The sequence below is a fragment of the Anolis carolinensis genome, chromosome 6, assembly GCF_035594765.1.
Source record: "Anolis carolinensis isolate JA03-04 chromosome 6, rAnoCar3.1.pri, whole genome shotgun sequence".
Classification (NCBI taxonomy): Eukaryota; Metazoa; Chordata; class Lepidosauria; order Squamata; family Dactyloidae; genus Anolis; species Anolis carolinensis.
This window is the reverse complement of record NC_085846.1, coordinates 84,070,794-84,090,222: the sequence shown is the minus strand read 5'-3', so window position 1 is coordinate 84,090,222 and position 19,429 is coordinate 84,070,794. Positions and strand designations below refer to the sequence as shown.

General features: G+C 40.2%; 2 protein-coding genes across 5 annotated transcripts in view; one reads left to right on the top strand and one right to left on the bottom strand.

Moving 5' to 3' along the window:
- The first annotated feature begins 860 nt into the window (after positions 1-860).
- malsu1 (mitochondrial assembly of ribosomal large subunit 1) lies at positions 861-9,452 on the top strand. Its single transcript, XM_062957157.1, has 4 exons — positions 861-1,196; positions 3,257-3,435; positions 6,363-6,444; positions 8,921-9,452. Exons 1-4 carry the CDS (start codon positions 959-961, stop codon positions 9,091-9,093), a joined length of 672 nt encoding a protein of 223 aa, XP_062813227.1. The 5' UTR covers positions 861-958; the 3' UTR covers positions 9,094-9,452.
- A 1,812-nt stretch (positions 9,453-11,264) lies between these two features.
- Positions 11,265-19,429, bottom strand: part of igf2bp3 (insulin like growth factor 2 mRNA binding protein 3) — a 98,448-nt gene continuing 90,283 nt past the window's right edge. For all 4 annotated transcript variants that reach the window (XM_062957156.1, XM_008112647.3, XM_016994366.2 and 1 more), the window contains 3 exons: positions 15,955-16,086; positions 15,698-15,811; positions 11,265-13,937 (listed from right to left, as the gene is read on the bottom strand). In XM_062957156.1, coding sequence (XP_062813226.1) covers positions 13,836-13,937; positions 15,698-15,811; positions 15,955-16,086 — 348 coding nt within the window. In that variant the 3' untranslated portion in view covers positions 11,265-13,835. The remainder of the gene's footprint in view (positions 13,938-15,697; positions 15,812-15,954; positions 16,087-19,429) is intronic.

Genomic DNA, 19,429 nt, shown 5'->3' with positions numbered 1-19,429 from the left:
TACAATAAAATTAATTAAAAATACAAATAACATCAAATAAAAATCCCACAACAATTTTTAACCAATACCACCATCATTTTGCCACAGCAATGCGTGATTATACAGCAGCTAGTGATTATATATAAGAAAAGGCGTCAATTCATGTATTTGGCGTCTACTACTTCCCAGTAAAAAAAATGATTGTTTACGAGAAGAGGAGTCCATTCATCTTTCGAGAGAAAAATATTCTTTTTACTGTGAATGTAACAGCCCTTTGTTTTATTGTATAGCAATACTTCTGTTGTATTTGTATTCATATTGAGGCATTGAACTAAATATAGTTTTAATGGCATTCAGCATAATTCTGTATTACTATAACCGTGGATAGTTGGCTTTGTAGTTCCAGGGAACCCTTTTTCTTTTATAGGGGAAAACCTTTACCTTTACCCAACTTATTCTAGACAAAAAAAAACCATAGCAGCTCCTGACTTGATCTTTAAAAACCTTTAAAAAAATTAGTAAAACTTCCTGACTGTATGAGCTGTTCAACAGTAGGACTCTCTGCCTCGGGATGTAGTGAAGCCTCCTTCTTTGGAGGCTTTTAAACAGAGGCTGGATGGCCATCTGTCGGGGGTGCTTTGGTTGCGCTTTTCTTGCATGACATGGGTTGGACTAGATGCCCCATGTGGTCTCTTCAAACTCTATGATTCTATGAAAAGGCACCAACATCATTAGGACATTGGCTACTGCTCAGCAGGAAGGACCACATTTGGCTTAAAGGAATAGCAGCGTTCGGCACTCTAAAGGTTAATCCCTGTAGGAAGAATGACGATGACTGGCTGCTTTCTGCGTGAGGCAGGCAGCCAATCGCCGCCTCGCTCCGTTTCCCCCACCAACCAATCAGAGGCGGCCCCAGAGAGACCAGTCCTGGAACTTCGAACGTTCATAATAGAACGTCGCGGGCCCAGCGGTCGGAGCCATGTGGCGGGGTCTGCGCTACTTTAGGCCGCTGCTTCTGGGCCTAGTTCATGGAGAGGCTTCCCATGGAGCCAGGAGAGCCGCCCGGGTGATCGCGACGGCTCCCCGCATCCCCTCCTTCTTGGGGTCGCGGGGGCTCAGCAGCCTGGGAAGCCCAGAACTGTTGGAGGCTGGAGCTGAAGAGACGGACTTCCAAGCAGAGGAGGACGGGAATGAGCAGGAGCACCTGACTCGTCCAGGTACAGATTCCACCTGGGGTGCATCTACGCCAGGCATGGGCCAACTTGGGCCTTCCCTTCAGGTGTTTTGGACTTCAACTCCCAGCATTCCTCACAGCCTCAGGCCCCTTCCTTTCCCCCCTCAGCCGCTTAAGCGGCTGAGGGGGGAAAGGAAGGGGCCTGAGGCTGTGAGGAATGCTGGGAGTTGAAGTCCAAAACACCTGGAGGGAGGGCCCAAGCCGGCCCATGCCTGTCATAGAATCATAAAGTTGGAAGAGGCCTCATGGGCCATCCAGGCCAACCCTATTCTACCAAGAAGCAGGAAAATCGCATTCAAAGCACCCCGGCAGATGGCCATCCAGCCTCTGCTTAAAAGCCTCCAAAGAAAGAGCCTCCACCACCCTCCGGGGCAGAGAGTTCCACTGCTGAACAGCTTTCACAGTTAGGAAGAACATATGATTCTTCAGATATATTTTTTTGCCAGTTCTGGCAAGAATATCCAATAGAGAAGAAGGATCATGGGAATCGCAGTTCAGGAATCATTGAAAAAGTTATAAGGACCCAATTCCCAACTTTATTCTATTACAGCTTTGGCTGGAAAAGAGTATAAAGAATGGGTTGCTGTGAGTTTTCCGGGCTGTATAGCCATGTTCCAGAAGCACTCTCTCCTGACGTTTTGCCCACATCTATGGCAGGCATCCTCAGAGGTTGTGAGGTCTGTTGGAAACTAGGCAAGTGGGGTTTTTATGTCTGTGGAAAGTCCAGGGTGGGAGAAAGAACTCTTGTCTGCTTGAGGCATGTGTGAATGTTGCAATTGATCACTTTGAGTAGCATTCAAAGCTTGACTGCTTCCTGCCTGGAGGAATCCTTTGATGGGAAGTGTTAGCTGGCCCTGATTGTTTCATGTCAGGAAGCAGCCAGGCTTTGAAGCTGCAAGGCCATTCAATGCTAATCAAGGTGACCAATTACACCATTCACACTTGCCTCAAACAGACAAGACGGCAGGCATCCTCAGAGCTTGTGCGGTCTGTTGGAAACTGGGCAAATGGGGTTTGTATATCTGTGGAATGTTCAGGGTGGGATAAAGAACGCTTGTCTGCCTAAGGCAATTGTGAATGTTGCAATTGGCCAGCTTCCTCCCCCAGGCAGGAAGCAGACAGGCTTTGATGCTGCAAGGCTTTTCAATGCTAATCAAGGTGGCCAATTGCAACATTCACACTGGCCTCAGGCAGACAAGAGTTCTTTCTCCCACCTTGAATGTTATTCTAAGATATATAAACCTCACTTGCCTAGTTTCCAACAGACCTGACAACCTCTGAGGATGCCTGCCATAGATGTGAGCGAAATGTCAGGAGAGAATGCCTCTGAAACATGGCCCTTGCAGGCTGAAAAACTCACAACAAACCACATTCTCTCAGTTTTTATGGCAATCCAGGAGCAGAGCATGTTTTGCATCCCATAAAAATAGTTTCAAACGGCTTCTGACTCTCCTGTTTTTGTTGGAAATGCTCTGCATTTAAAAGGGTGTTTTTTTTTAAAAAAATGTGGGGAATCAGCTTGATTATGCCCCCCACCAAGAGCTATAGAAGTTGTTTGTTGCCCTGTGAAACTACAATGAAAACAAAGGGAATGGATGTCTGTATTGCAGATTGTGCTTTTTGGAAATCCGTTTTACATCTGTTCCAAGCAAAGATATTATTAATTCATAAACATAACAGAGATTGTGATTTATCTCTTAGTAAATTGAAGCCAAAATAAAATAATCAAGTAAGACTATCTGTCCTGGAACTGGCTATAGTTCGAAGCTAACCCAACATTTGGTTTGTTACTAAACACTTACACATATCATTGGCCAACACACATTTTGGTGCCACAAATGTTAGACCTGTTTCTGGAAATATTTGACTTGCTGATTCCAAAAATGGCGATAGTTTTCCCCCATCAGCTCTAGTTTTTGAGATACAGATCATATGCCATCTACTGTGGCATATGTTCTGCATCTGGCTTCAACTAACGACACCATCTTATCAATTGATTAGCCTATTACATTTTGATTTTGATTTCATTTCCTCTTCTTTCAGATCCTGGTTCTTCACGGTTCAGCTTTGAGGATATAGTGTCATTTCTGAGACAAGAAAATGCCAAAGACATTTGCGCTATCCAGTTGCCTCCAGAAATGAAATACAGCAATTATTTTGTCATTGTCAGTGGATCATCTCCAAGGCACCTCCACGCCATGGCACATTACCTGATGAAAATGGTATGATAAAAAAACATTACAAAAAAGATTTTGAGAGAATGTTAGCAATAAAAACCAGGAAGTCATTTATTCCCATTAAAGACAAAGATAGAGAGGAAATGTTTAGGTCTGAGTCTACCAAGGCTGAGAGATTTTATTTACTATTAAGTGTTGCTTGGATGCTGCAGACTGTCCTATATATATCATATCCATGGCAGTAAGCAATTGCTCACCTGAGAAGGAGAAACTGGTTTTGACGGAGAAGATAGAAAACGCCTTGTAAATTTATTTTATTTACTGTGTCAGAAGCGCACCAAGGGTATTGTTGCAATGTATTTAAAAACACTAACAAAGTTAAAACTTGGCATTATACTAAATGTCCTTTGACCAGTAGCCGACCACTTGGAGTGCGTCTGGTGCTGCCATAAGAAGGTTCTCCATTGTGCATGTGGCAGGGCTCAGACTGAATTCCAATAGGTGTTCTGTGGTTTGCTCTTCTCCACACTCGCATGTCGTGGACTCCACTTTGTGGCCCCATTTCTTTAGGTTGGCTCTGCATCTCATGGTCCCAGAGCTCAGTCTGATCAGCGCCTTCCAAGTCAGCCAGTCTTCTGTGTGCCCAGGAGGGAGTCTCATTTGGTATCAGCCATGGCTTGAAGTTCTGGGTTTTAGCCTGCCACTTTTGGACTCTCGCTTGCTGAGGTGTTCCTGCGAGTATCTCTGTAGATCTTAGAAAACTATTTCTTGATTTAAGCCGTTGGTCTGCTGACTGATATCCGAACAGAGGATGGGCCGTAGATGTGACTGCTTTTGTCCTTTCATTGTTGGCTGCTACTTCCCGACGGATGTCAGGTGGTGCAATATCAGCTAAACTGTATAATTACTCCAGTGGTGTGGGGCATAGACATCCTGTGATAATGTGGCATGTCTCATTAAGGGCCACATCCAGTTTTAACGTGGTGAGATGTGTTCTACACTGGGCATGCGTGTTTAGCAGCAGAGTTGCACAGCAGCAGAGTTTCACAGAGATGTCTTCACTGTGTCTAGTTGTGATCCCCAGCTTGTGCCAGTCAGCTTTCGTATATTATTTCTAGTGCCCACTTTTTGCTAGATAGTCAAGCAGTGCTTCTTGTAAGTCAGAGCATGGTCCAGAGTAACTCCCAAGTATTTTGGTGTGCTGCAATGCTCCAGTGGGATTTCTTCCCAGGTAATCTTCAGAGCTCGAGATGCTTGTCTGTTCTTAAGATAAAAAGCACATATCTGTGTTTTAGATGGATTAGGAATCAGCTGGCTTTCCCTGTAATAGTAAGAGCATCTAAACTTTGGAGAGCTTCTGTTCAACCATTTCAAAGCTCTCTGCTTGGGTGGTGATGGCACAATTGTCAGCATAGATGAGATTCCCTGTCCCTTCTGGCAGTGGCTGATCATTTGTGTAAATGCTGAACAGTGATGGCGCAAGCACGCTTCCCTGAGGCAGGCTGTTCTTCTGTTTTTGCCATCTACTTCTCTGGCCCTGGAATTCAACAAAAAAGCTCCTGTTTTGTAGATTTCCTATGAAGTGGGTGAGGTGGTAGTCCTTTGTGATATTGTAAGTTTTTCTCAAGAGAAGGCGATGATTTACAGTGTCATAAGCTGCTGAAAGGTCTATGGAAGGTCATAGACTTGGCCTTGTAATTGAAAACAGTTTCTCAGTGGTATACAGTTGTACATAGTAGAAACTGATACATAGCTTGCCTATTAGCTTACCATCAAATGAAGGCATACATTGTGGAGGAAAATGAAAAGGAGCTGGGACAATGAGATATGTGACAGTGAGATATGTTTACTTGTAAGGACTGTTGATATGCTATGATTGACAATTGGCAATTCCTTCTTCCTCAGTTTTAAGCAGACAGTGTTTACGTCATTCCTCCCACGTAGCTGCTGTCAGGATTAGTAGTGTGGGTAGAACAGGAGAAACATCAATAATATTTTGATAACTCTGCCAGTATTGCATGAGGACAGTTGTATAGCATTCCTCATGTGTGCGGGTTGTGCCTGTTGAAGACCCGGAATACTCATTAATTTGCTTTTGATAAACTTTCTGTGTTGGCTTTGACCAGTTATTTAATGTATATCCTACTTTCATCCTCGTATGTGAAGCTTGCTTCCAAAAGATACCAAATCTGAACAAATTTTATAAGAATTGAAAAAAAAACCAACAATGTGCTGCCACCTATAACTTGTTTATTTTATATTTGGTACCTTTTGGAAACAAATTCTACATATAGAACCCAAGGTGACAGATTTTGCAAGTACATTGGGTTGGAAAATCAGTATAATTACTTTCCAGATGTAATAAATAATCTGGAAAACTTACTGGGACTCAAGGTACTCATAGCTAACTTAAGTTTCATTGATTTCATTGGGTCTGCTTTTACTATGATAAAATCTGGAACTGGCCCAAGGTATTGGACAACCATGGCTTTGTGCCTATGTCAAGTTGATGGAAACTAATTATACAGGAGAGATTCCTTATGCAGCTATCTTGCCGACATAACTGGAAAGGAAGAACTATGGCCCAGAGGAATGGCCTGTGCTCTGTCCTCAGAAAAGCCATTTTTTTAGGAAGGATCTGCTTCACTTGGATTTGCCTGTGCCCCTCTGGAATGAACATTTATTTACTTGGGTGCTCACCAAAAGCAATTGATACTCCTTGTTTTCGGTATAGCAAACAGAAGTAACTAAGCCTGGTTGACACAAAAGTACCTTGAAATAATAATACACAAGTGTTAAATGTAGTTCCAAGATCAGGTGTTTACTATAAATGGAGACATGCATTACATGGCTACTGAAATGTCTACTCTTGGAAAACTTAAAACAGATTCCAATGATGTCTAGTTTCTTGCACTCTGATATTAGCAGTCAGGAGCATGGCTCTTTTTAACAGTGATTTCTTTCTCTTTCAGTACAAGCATTTGAAGACAGACTGTGAGCCTCATGTTGTGATAGAGGGGAAAGACACCGATGACTGGTTGTGCATAGATTTTGGTAAATCGATTACTTAATGCTAATATAAAGTAGAATTCGGGAGAGTGCTTGATAATAACTGCATTGCAGAGGCAGTTTGAGCCAGCTATCACAACAACTCACCTGCATCCGTTGGCCTTCCCAGCACAAAGAGTTTTCCAGATGTGGCGGGCCATAATTCACATTTTATGCAGTCAGCAAGACATCCTATTTAGAAAAAGCTAGGATTGAAGAAGTGACTTCTTACACTTAAATATACAACACAGCCATGATATATTTAATTAAATTGGTATTACTGCCTGCTTTTCAGCCTGTAAGAAGACAAATATGTGAATACATTATGTTGGCCTAGCAGTATGCACCAATCTAAGTACTTGTTCTTATAGCTAATTGATGAAATTAACTACATATAAGGATCAAATGTGATAAAAGCAGAAAACTTGACAGTTGCATCATTTAATTTGGGATCTCAAGTGTGTTTTTTATATGTATTACAGTGGTCTAGCTAAGGAGGTACAGTTCCATAATTATTGCTTATAACAATTGGATACTTAAAGGACAAGGAGCAATTTTTCTCCAGTTTACTATCAGTACAGGGCCAGTGGGTGTAATGGGTTAAGAATTGGACTACAGCTCTGGAGATAAAGGTTTGAATTACCGCTCAGCCATAGAAGGCCACTAGTTGACCTTAGACAAGTCAGATTCTCTCAGCCTCAAAGGATAGCAAAGGCAAACCCCCTCTGAACAAATCTTGCCAAGGAATCCCCGTGATAGACTCACTTCAGGGTTACCATAAGTTAGAAATATCTTGAAGGCATGCAACAAGCGTGAAAAGTGGCAGAAATGAAATAAACTTGACATATATTAAGCATAAGGTGATTTTGACTGAGCATATATAGGTTCCCTTCACCATGCAGAAAATATGTTTTGAGATGATGAGTGCTTATAACTTGGTATAGATGATCATTGAAATGCACTTAACTTAAATTTAGTACATCTATGAACACAAGTACAGTAGAGTCTCACTTATCCAAGACTCGCTTATAAAAGATTCTGGATTATCCAAGGCATTTTTGTAGTCAATGTTTTCAATATATCGTGATATTTTGGTGCTAAATTTGTAAATACAGTAATTACAACATAACATTACTGCGTATCGAACTACTTTTTCTGTCAAATTTGTTGTATAACATGTTTTGGTGCTTAATTTGTAAAATCATAACCTAATTTGATGTTTAATAGGCTTTTCCTTAATCCCTCCTTATTATCCAAGATATTTGCTTATCCAAGGATCTGCCGGCCCGTTTAGCTTGGATAAGTGAGACTCTACTGTATTCAACAACCCTAAATTGGTTTCATAATAGGAGCAACTAAATGCTATAGAATTACACAACTTGGAGTAGGCAGGGCTTACTTTTTGTCTGCCAGGAAAGTGCCCCATTTCTATTCAAAACAAATTTATCTGCTTAGAAATTGCATGTGGAAAGAAAGGCAAGAAACAGCTGTGTTTGGCCAAAGCCATTCTCAGTGACCCTTGGGGATAAAAAGATTGCCCATGTCTGGCTTTAACTGCAGGATCTCATACTCATCTGTCTCTCTGCTCTTGCGCACTAAGGGAAATGAGTAAAAAAAGTTTCCAGTTACATGCAAACTCATTGAATCCATAGTTCTCAAATTTTCCAAGTTCTGAAGTTTCATTTGTAAATAGAAAGCATTGGTTTTGCTCCTTGCATGTGAAGGAGGAATGGGGAAAAGGCTGGACCTTACAGGATTTCTTTCCAAACATCTTAATGGGTCTTAGGAAGTCAATAAGATTGAGTGGAGACAGTTCAAGCTGGTTTAAGTCTTATTCTGACATTCTAGCCATAAAATAGAGCAGTGGTTTCTAAAATGTTTTGTCAGGGAATCTTTCAGAACCCACAAAGTTCTTCTTTCATCTAGTCCTGTTGCGTTGTTTTGTATAATGTAGTAGGTTTGGAGCCCCTGTTGGTGCAGCAGATTAAACCGCTGAGCTGCTGAAATTGCTGACTGAAAGGTCAGCGGTTTGATTCCGGGGAGCTGGGTGAGCTCCGGCTGTTAGCCCCAGCTTCTGCCACCCTAGCAGTTCAAAACATACAAATGTGAGTCGATCAGTAGATACCACTCCAGCGGTAATGGCCCTCCATGCAGTAGTGCTGGCCACATGACCTTGGAGGCATCTACAGAGAGCGCCGGCTCTTTGGCTTAGAAATGGAGATGAGCACCAACCCCGAGTTGGACACGACTAGACTTAATGTCAGGAGAAAACCTTTACCTTTACATTTTTAAAGCAGGGGTACATTGAATCTCTACAAGATATTCACTCTGGCATGAACTATTTAAAAAGTTTGTCCTCTCAACCCTTATGATGCTTTTGTGGAAATCTAGGGTTTTGTGGAATATGATTTGGGAACTGCTGGAATATAATATCAGGGTAAATGCTTCCTTCCTTTTGCTTATTATCCCACTCTTTTCACAGGCCATACCGTGGTCCACTTCATGTTGCCAGAGACACGTGAAGTCTACGAATTGGAAAAGCTGTGGACACTCCGATCTTATGATGATCAGCTAGCACAAATGATCCCTGAATCTATGCCAGAGAACTTCATACTTGGGATGAATCCAGAAGAGGAAGAATTAGCCTCTATATAAGAAGAAAAGACAGCTTTACATATATAATGATGCTGTTTGAAGTTGACTGGACATTTGATGCCAGAAAGAGAGAGCGTAACTGTTGGCAGCAATGTGGTCATGAACTCAACTAACAATCTTATGGATTACATGTGTACAAAATAATTTTCTAAGGAAAGCTTGCATATAATGCCAAAAAAAGTCATGGAAACCAAAGGCCACATATGGGCAAAAGTTGGTGAGAATCTAGTCATTGTTCCCATTACAGTGGCTTCTCCTGGATATCCCTTTTTAAGAACTAAGATTTGGCTGATGACATTCTGTCAAAAAAAGTGCTGATCAGTAAGATCAAAATAAATATAACTGTTTTGGGAGGGTTATTCAGTTAATTTATTATCAAGCTATACTGTAATTGATACCTTGAAATATGTTTCTATAAGGATCAGGGTTGTTGAATTCCAAGCAAGTTGTGGTTGTAGGGAATAAATATATAGTGGCCTTGCTTTGTTTAAACAGTGGTGTCAATGTAATGGCAACCCTATGAATTTCATACAGAAGGAATATGAGTCGGTTTGCCATTTATGGCCTCTGTAATACATCCAAACAGAAATTGGTATTACTTAGTCATTTCCCTTCAAAGTACTAGCTAGGAATGATCCTTCCTAGTTAGCTTCAAAAATCAGGTGGAGCTGGTGCCTTCGGAGTATTTGTGTGTGTACATGTGCTTTCAAGTATATGCTCACTTAGTGACACCATTAATTTCAAAGTGTTCTTTAATCAAGGAATATTCAGGAAGTGGTTTTGCCACTTCCTTCCCCTTGCTATGTAGGCTATCTACAGCACCTGGTATTTGTTGGTCATCTCCCATCTTCATTCCAGACATGGAGGAGCCTTAATTTTGGTGCCCTGTGTGTATCACTAAATTAAGTTAGAGATGCAAGGTCTGTGCTATTCCCTCTCCCCAGGGTGCCATATAATTGATTGCTGCTTCCCAAATTAGAAGCGACACAATTGATTACACAGGAACAAAGCCACTGGATAATCCATAGCTTTGGGAATGCTCTAGGGTACCTAAAACCTTCAGGTAACGTGGGTCAAGACTGCATTATGCTGGATCAGATCCATGCATTGCATACTGCCTATTGAGCTGATCCGGTACCCTTGTGCCAAAATGTAAGATTGACTTACGGAGAACAATGGCACCTAGGTGTTTACATCTCATTGATTCATACAGTAGTATCAATAAAAGCCATTATTACTCCAGTAATTCCATGCAAAGGTAGAGTTGCTTCTATATGCATTTAATATTGGACCTCATCTGCCATTCTGCAAAAAACTGACCACTTAATGCTTTCTTCTTGAAAGCAAGTATAAGAGGGTTTGTTACTGTTTTGGAACTTCTGTACTGCCCAAGGAGTTTTTAATGAAGGGGAGTGTTAGATGTAGTCAGCCCTCTATATAAAGGGATATTTTCAAGCTGATTCAGTTTGAAAATATCCTAAAAAGCAAAACTTTTATATGAAGTATTATTGTTCAAGAGCTCCTGGTGGCACAGCATGTTAAAGTGTTGAGCTGCTGAACTTGCAGACCGAAAAGTTGCAGGTTCAAATCTAGGGAGTGAAGTGAGCGCCTGCTGTTAGCTCCAGCTTCTGCCAACCTAGCAGTTCAAAAACATGCAAATATGAGTAGATCAATAGGTACCGCTCTGGCGGGAAGGCAAGGGCGCTCCATGCAGTCATGCTGGCCACATGACCTTGGAGGTGTCTACGGACGCCGGCTCTTCGGCTTAGAAATGGAGATGAGCATCAACCCCCAGAGTTGGACACGACTGGACTTAACGTCAGGGGAAAGCTTTACCTTTTTATTGTTCAAAAAGAGATGAAAACCTTAAAAAATCTATGTAAGGAACTATTTTACTGTCTCATTCAGCATCAACAGTTTCTGGAATGAAACTCCAGCAGATATTCAACGTTTACCATATATAAACATCGGTTGTGCATAGGGGAGTTAAGCTAAGATTGAAAACTCCCACGTTTATTATCAGAAAAAGCTTTCAACTGTCCAATATGTGCAAAACATCACAGAGCAGACACAATTTACCAATGCAGTGATCTTGTAAAATAAGAATTTGACCTATAGGTCATTCAACTACCACCTTGATCATAATCTGGAAGGGAAAAAAGGCCACATAATTCTGACAATAGGAGTTAAACTCTTTATTTCATTCAGAGGCATCTGGCAAGTGAAGCTGCATTGGGGGCACATTACAGAGGAGAAATGAACAACACTTTTGTGGAAACTGAAATCATTTACAGAATCACATCCGAGCTATTTCCAAGTACTCCAAATTACCAAGTTTCAACTGAAAGTAAAAGACATGATTTTTTTTTTACCACACTAAAGTCTACAAATTTAAGAAAAAATGACAATATTTAAATCAGCAAATGTAAATGCAGTACTAAATTTTGTAAAATAAAACTGTTATGGAAAGCAACTCAATCTTTCCCCCCAATATTAACAAAAAGGATATTGGACTCTTGACAAAAATTCACGCTATGACTGTCTCATACTTCAGTAATCGTAAGAAAAAAAAATCTAATGATTAGGCAAAGTATTTGTCCAAATAGAGGGGGAAAGGCTTCCATTTTTCTTTCTGCTAAACTAAAACATAAATTTGTGGTTTTCAAACCAATTAGTAAAGATGCAGTAAATTAAAAAAACAAAACACCAGACCATTTTTCTTTTCAAAATTTATCTAACCTGTACAAACAATGATCTTTGGGGAAATGATCTATTCTATGTAGAAATGCCTCTATTTTCATATCAATCTAAGAGGTAGATCAACAAAATGGTGAAACAAGCTTTTTTTTGTTTTTGCTAGTTGTGCCCCTCAACATCAGTGCAGCGTAGCAGTTCCAATCTTCTCATGCACAGAAACATCACAAACAAAAGGGTCCGAGGTAATAATAGCATGGCTTTGTGCACACGGGCGGGCGCGCACACGCACAGCAGTCTTTATGCACCACGTGTTGCCACATCTGTTAAAACTGAGGTAGACTGAAGTTTATTGTAGAAACTTGAATGCACATTACCACAATCATGATTCAAATCACATTCTGAAATCAAAATAATAATAAATTTGGTAATTTTCCTGTGATCCCTGCCTTTTTTTGATAAGTTTCCTTCCTCCTTTTCCTTTTGTGGTGGGTTGCAGAATGTGCATAAATCCTGCTGTATCTTATTTTGTAAGCCAAGCCTGAGGTTGTATTAATTCATTTTTCATATTTTTTTATTAAAAAAAACACCTTTGAAGTGGCTTAGTGTGGCCCTTAATCGCGGCTGGATATGTAAACTTAGCCTTTCATTACCTTTAAATGGGATCAAACCATGTCTGATCTCTCCTCCCCTGCCTAATATTCACGTTAACCGAAAACAATATCGAAGCAATCTGCTGGAGAGCTGGGAACCCAATGCCTCCGAACTGCTTTAGCAGATCCGGCATCCTACCAAACTGAAGATGAAGCTTGCTCTTTGAAAACAGAACGGCAAAGTACAAATGGGCTGCAAATGGTTTAAGTGTCGCATTAGTAGGTAGGTAGTGATGGTCAAAGGCACAAAGGGTTCATGCATTCAATCAATCAAGTAGTACAAGGAAAACACAAAAAAAGTCCAGTCTCCCAAAGACTTTCTAAAAAATTTACCCCCCAAGTCCCAGCCTCTTGCCATCACTTCCTTGTTCTGTTCCCAACAAAGTACCATCACAAACTTTTTTCCATCCCATCCTAAAAGAAATAATAATAATAATGGCATTGCTGCTATCAAAATGTTGGCATTTGTTGTTCAGGTATCGTTTGAACATTCACTGATTTTCCCTCCCCACAAACAAATGATTGTGTTGACACCCTCAGATATTATTCCAAGACTATTTTTCCATCTCACTCCTGTCAGTCAGCAGCTAGAAGCAACCTATATTTCTCCCACCTCAATAAATTCTGTAGTGCTCCTGGCTGCTGGCTGATCAAATTTTACTTTTTTTAAAAAAATAAAATGCTCAAGAACTATTAGCTTTATAAAGTATACAAAATACCAAAAGAAAGCAAAAAAAAGGAACAATTTCTTAATTGAGGTATTAAATGCCTGAGGTAGTTTAGTAAAATGCATATTTATCTTTTCATGCCCTGGCCAACACCATGAAACACTTCCCTTAGTTTATACATGGCAGTGTTAGGTAAAAATGCAACCAAATGCTTAAAAAGAAATGCCACTTGGTTAACACCGGGAGTAACACTTCACCTCTTTGTCAATGCCCTTTTTCTAAATCCCAAACCCTAACTGATAATCCCACCCTTCAAATGTTTTTTTTTCCTTCTTCTATGTTTATAAGTGGACTAGAAGAGCAATGCCTTTTCTTTCTTTTTTTTAAATCAGTGAATGCAAAAGAGAAAGCTTCATTAAACCAAGTTCTAAAATTGCTGGGGGATAGGTAAGAGCAATAAAAGAAGACTAACAAAGTTTATGTTAAACTGTGAGAATAGAACAAAAGGGAAGTGAAGGGGTCCTTATTTTAAAGCTGGGTTTCAAAAGTAAGAGAGCCTAAAGAATACATTCTCAGAGACAGCATGCCAACGGTGGCCTGGTCCTCAAACAAATGACTGGCATGGTGAAACGTCTGCATATCACTCCAACAGGTGCCCAGAACCTGCCCATTACAGTCTCTCTCTTTGGTCTGGCATCTGTCTCCGAAGGGTCTTTTCCTAAACCTTTTATTTCCGTCTCTGCTGAGGCTGTCCACTCTGTGCCGTCTTTTGCTGTTGCTGCTGCCTTCTTACCTGAGCCAATATTTCCTGAATTTTTCTCTGAGCAAGCTGCAGAGAAAAGTAACGATGGATCAATTCTACTATAGCCTGCTTTGTTAGACCAGAACTTTCCAAACATTTCATGTCAGTGTCACGCTTTTTAGGCATGCATCATATTGCAACACAGTACCGTATTTGCTTGAGTCTATTGCTCACCTTTTTTGGTTAAATCACATGGCTAAAATTGAAGTACACATCAGATTTGATGGCACATTATACTCAAGTATATATGAGTAATTGAGTTGGTGGCGCAATTGATTAAATCTTTGTGCTGGCAGGACTGCTGATCGAAAGGTTAGCAGTTCGAATCCGGGGAGCAGGGTGAGCTCCCGTCTATCAGTTCCAGTTTCCCATGCGGGGACACAAGAGAAGCCTCCCACAGGATGGTAAAACATCTGGGCGTCCCCTGGGCAACATCCTTGCAGACAGCCAATTCTCTCTCACCAGAAGCAACTTGCAATTTCTCAAGTCGTTCCTCACATGAAAAAATATTTAGTTTTACTGTCAAAATGGAGGTTAAACCAGCCCCTTATAAGAGATATTGACACGTACATAAATTGTAATGACAAAATGTATGGGGACACAACATAAACCACACACACACACACACACACACACACACACATATATATATATATATCTTATCTTATCTTTCAAATCGTACATTTTATCTATATATATCTTATCTTTCAAATCGTACATTATATATATATATATATATATATATATATATATATATATATATATATAGAGTACGATTTGAAAGATAAGAACATACATTTCCAAGATCTTTGCCATTTCTTGTTATGTTTGCACAATAAATATACATGCAAATGTGTTGCGACACATAGTTTTCATCATCCTCTTTCCAACCACCCCCTGCTTAAGTAACTTAAAAATATTCTATACTATAAAGGCCTTAGTAATAAAGCATCAAATTATGCAAATCCATAATGACACATTTTCTTTTTTAAAAAAGTTATCTCAAATTATTTCAAGCATTTTTGTTTATCCTTTAATTCAGCAAGAAATAAGAAATAATGATGCATGGGACAAACCAAGCAGACCAATGTATTAACACATAGAATTACATAGCTACCTGAATGAGCCTTTTACCTATCTAGAGCAGAGCTTCTTAAACTTTCTATTCACGACCCCTTTTGGGCCAAGAAATTTTTTGTGACTCCCAAGTATATAAAAAGTTATAAAAATCAATATGCCAAATCTGCATTTGCAAAGCTTGCTAATCCGAATGATTTTCCTTTTTAAGACTTTTTAAGGCTGGATGGCCATCTGTCGGGGGTGCTTTGAATGCGATTTCCTGCTTCTTAGCAGGGGGTTGGACTGGATGGCCCATGTGGTCTCTTCCAACTCTACTATTCTATGATTCTATGATTCTATAAGAAGTACAGCAGAAGCATTTTCTGCAAAGTCTGCTGGAAACACAACAAAACACATTCATGCAAATGTCTAAAACAGCCACTAGGTAACATTCTGTAAACCTTTGCTACTGCCAAATTTCTCGAGATACGAACTCTGAGCTAAGAGGACCCTATTTGGGACTGGGACAGTAAGCTATGTAGTATTATGTAACATTGAAAAATTTAAAGAACTGCACCCTAAATTCAACTACTAGCTTCAAACAAAGTAGGTCCATTCAGCCAAATACTGAATGGTAAATCAATGTTTATGTAATAGCTATAGCCTACTTTTAATTAGCACTTATACTTAGCCCTCCTATTTGCAAAATACAGAAACAAGACACCTACCTGGCATGCATAGAAGTGGCCAGTAATTTTCACAACAACCTGATCATTTTCATCCGGTGTCTGGTCACGAGGAACAACAACTTCTGCACTTGTCAAATTCTGTAGCTCATTGACCTATAAAAATAATCATAATCTAATCACTCATGTAAAGATCACTACACCAGTTGTCCCCATTAAAAAAAACCTTGAAGCTTGAGCAGTTTAGATGTATAGAAAAAGATATTCATAACCATGTTCATGTTGTTTCAGCTACTTGCCGTTTTGCCTCCTTTACCAATAACTCTTCCAGCAGCATAGGATGGCACTTTTATATGAGCTTCAAGTTTCACTTCTTCTTTAGGTCCAAAGAAGTTTTCCTCCTTAAGTTTACCATAAATTCTTCCTTGAGCCTTCAAAGAAAAAAAACACACACACACATATCAATAAAAATGGGAGAGGTGAAAATCTAGCAGCACCTTCCAAGATCATTTCAACATGAGCTTTCATGAATATCCATCCACTTCTTCAGATGCATTGAAAGAATAATATCAAAACTATGGCTTTTAAAGCAGTAATATTGCTGTCGAAGTAGAACCAATACACATAAAGACACAAATTATGATTAACACAGATTAGCCTTAAATTCTATGTGAAGCCCTGGAGTAATTCAAGAATGAGTGGTCTTTGGTGAAAATGGGTTTAACACCCCTAACCTATGAGAACTGGCGAGTACAGTATAGGCATTCAGAGGTTTCTCACAACTTACTCCAAGATGGCATTAGAAAACGCCATGCAAATGCCACTTGTTACCATCCTACAGGTTTCCCAATAAGTGGGCTAAAATGCAGAGTTTGTGATTTGGAAGTAGGTAATTCAATGCTTGGATCCAAATCCTATGTGCCTCGTGACATGTTTGTGTGTCAGCCGCAGTGTGCCACACAGATGTAATGAGAAACTTCCAAATCTATGTGAAATAAGTAATAAATCATATATTTTAAAATACATCAATGAAAGATTTTCATGCGATATATTGTGTCCCCATATATTCCTTTATTTATTTATTTACAGTATTTATATTCCGCCCTTCTCACCCCGAAGGGGACTCAGGGCGGATCACATTACACATATAAGGCAAACATTCAATGCCTTAACATAGAACAAAGACAAGACAAACACGGGGCTCCGAGCTGGCCTCAAACTCATGACCTCTTGGTCAGAGTGATTTGTTGCAGCTGGTTGCTCAACAGCCTGCGCCACAGCCCGGCCCATTATTACCATTTATGTAAGTGTCTGTATCTCTTCTAAGGGGTTGGTTGAACCTCTGGTTTACCACTAAAACTGAATTACTGTGTCACAAAATGATACATGTATAAAAATGGTGTGTTACCAACATAAATGTTTTGAAAGCTCTGGTCTAACCGCTGTGATCAATGAAGCTGCAGCTTCAATGAAGAACTGTATGTCTTATTGAACACAATTTCATCTCTATTACTCAGGTAACTAGTTGTTGCATTAGTGCAGTGGTTCTCAATCTGTGGGTCCCCAGGCGTTTTAACCTTCAACTCCCAGAAATCCTAACAGCTGGTGAACTGGCTGGGATTTCTGGGAGTTGTAGGCTAAAACACCTGAAGACTCATATGTTGAGAACCACTCATTAGTGTATCTCACACAAATGGTTTTCTCATCTTATCTTTGAGTGCATCTACAATGTATGTTGAATTAACACAGTTTGAAACCACTTAGATTGCCATGCCCAGGTCTCTGCTGTGAGCAGATCTGCGTTTTTCCATCTACGTCAGGCTAGGCGACTGGCTCCCTACCTATCTAGGAACGACCTGGCTACGGTGATCTAGGCGACCGTCATCTCGAGGCTCGACTACTCTAACACCCTCTACATTGGCCTTCCTCTGTCAGTGACCCGGAAACTGAAGCTGGTGCAAAACGCGGCGGTTCGTCTTCTCGCCGGGGTGCCAGCGAGGTGGCGTATCACCCCAATTCTACAACAGCTGCACTGGCTACCGATTGAGTACCGGATAACTTTCAAGATACTGGTACTAACTTTCAAGGCCTTACATGGTCTGGGGCCGGCGTACCTGAGGGCCCACTTATCCCCCTACCAACCCCAGAGATTACTTCGGTCCGAAGACTAAAATTTGCTTGAAGTCCCTAACATACGGACTTATCATTTGTCTTCTACTAGGCAGAGAGCCTTCTCGATTGTAGCCCCTCAATTATGGAATGCCTTGCCAGTTGAAACTCGAACTATCTGAGACCTACTTGCCTTTCGGAATGCCTGCAAAACCTTTCTCTTCCGACAAGCTTTCGATGGGTGAAAAACTCGGGGCTATGTCTGTTTTTATTGTTGTTTTTATTGTTATTTTAAAGCTAATTGTATTGTTTTAATCTATTTCTGTAAACCACTCCGAGCCAAACTGGGAGTGGCGGTATACAAGTGTAATAAATAAATAAATAAATAAATAAATAAATAAATAAAATGTCTCATGAGTGGTTTACAAGGCCAAAGAGGGCTGGTGCCTTACCAAATTACAAATCCCAGTATTCTACAGCAATGAGCCCATGGCAGTTAAAAGTGGTGTCGAACTGCATTAATTCTACAGTGTCGATGTACCCTTAGCCAACAAAGTTGTTTTACAGTTTTAAAAATATTCACTCAGAGTGGCACGTTTTCCTCCCAGTAGGATAGGGGCAGGAAAGTATTTGTGTTCATGGCTACAAATGTTTCCTTCTTTCTGGAAACTGGCCATGGATCAGCAGCCAAGGATTCACAAACTGGCACTAGTCCATGGACTAACACTTTGAGTAGCACTGATCTAAAAGAACACTGAGAAGGAAACAAAAGGGGTGAGTTAAAACATAATCAGTCCCTTTCCTTTGAAGTTGTCATGTGACTAAGAATTGTGAAATACAAGAATAAAACAGTGCTGAAATAAATATTACTGAGGCTGGACAGGCATCTCACTGCTGGTAAAGAGTGGGTGAAAGCTTTCTGCTAGGAGTTGCATTTGCCAAAGCCATCAGTAAGTTAAGCTGATACTATGTTGAAGATGCTATCTAAATAAATACAGTGTGAAAATAAAAATTCCAGGGAAGGATGGCCAAGAAAATTTTCATTGAAGCCTTGCGTGAGAAGGATAAGCATAACAAAAGCATGTGTTTCCCAACATCTCATTACACAAGGGGGTGACTCAGCTTAACTATGTTAGCAAGAATGTTCACTGTGCCAATGTTATGTCAGTAGTATGTTTATCTTCACTGGAAGCACATTTTCTCTCAACTTTTTAATCTGTGAAGAGGAAATTCTACTTGAATATGTGACAATTTTTTATATATTCTACCCTTTGTAAGCCATGATGACTGAGTATTACTTTGAGCATGCGGTTCATTTTCATTTAAATTGGGTATGTCACCTGAAATTGTTGGGACCTTTTGAAAACCCAATGTATTTCTACAAAGTGAAGGTGGCCATTGTTACTCAAATCTATGGAGATCCTATCACAGCATGTTTTTGCAAGATCTGTCTGACGTTTTACCACTGTCTTCCTTTAAGGCTGAGAGTGTGTAACTTGCACAAGGTGGCCAGTGGGATTCCATGGTTGAGCACAGATTTGAATCCAAGTCTCCTGGAGTCCTGGTCCAACATTCAAACCAATCACATCATGACAGCTCCCAGGAAAGATCATCTGGCTATGCTAATAAATGCTTATAAAGTGCCTTAATTCCATGGATTCACTG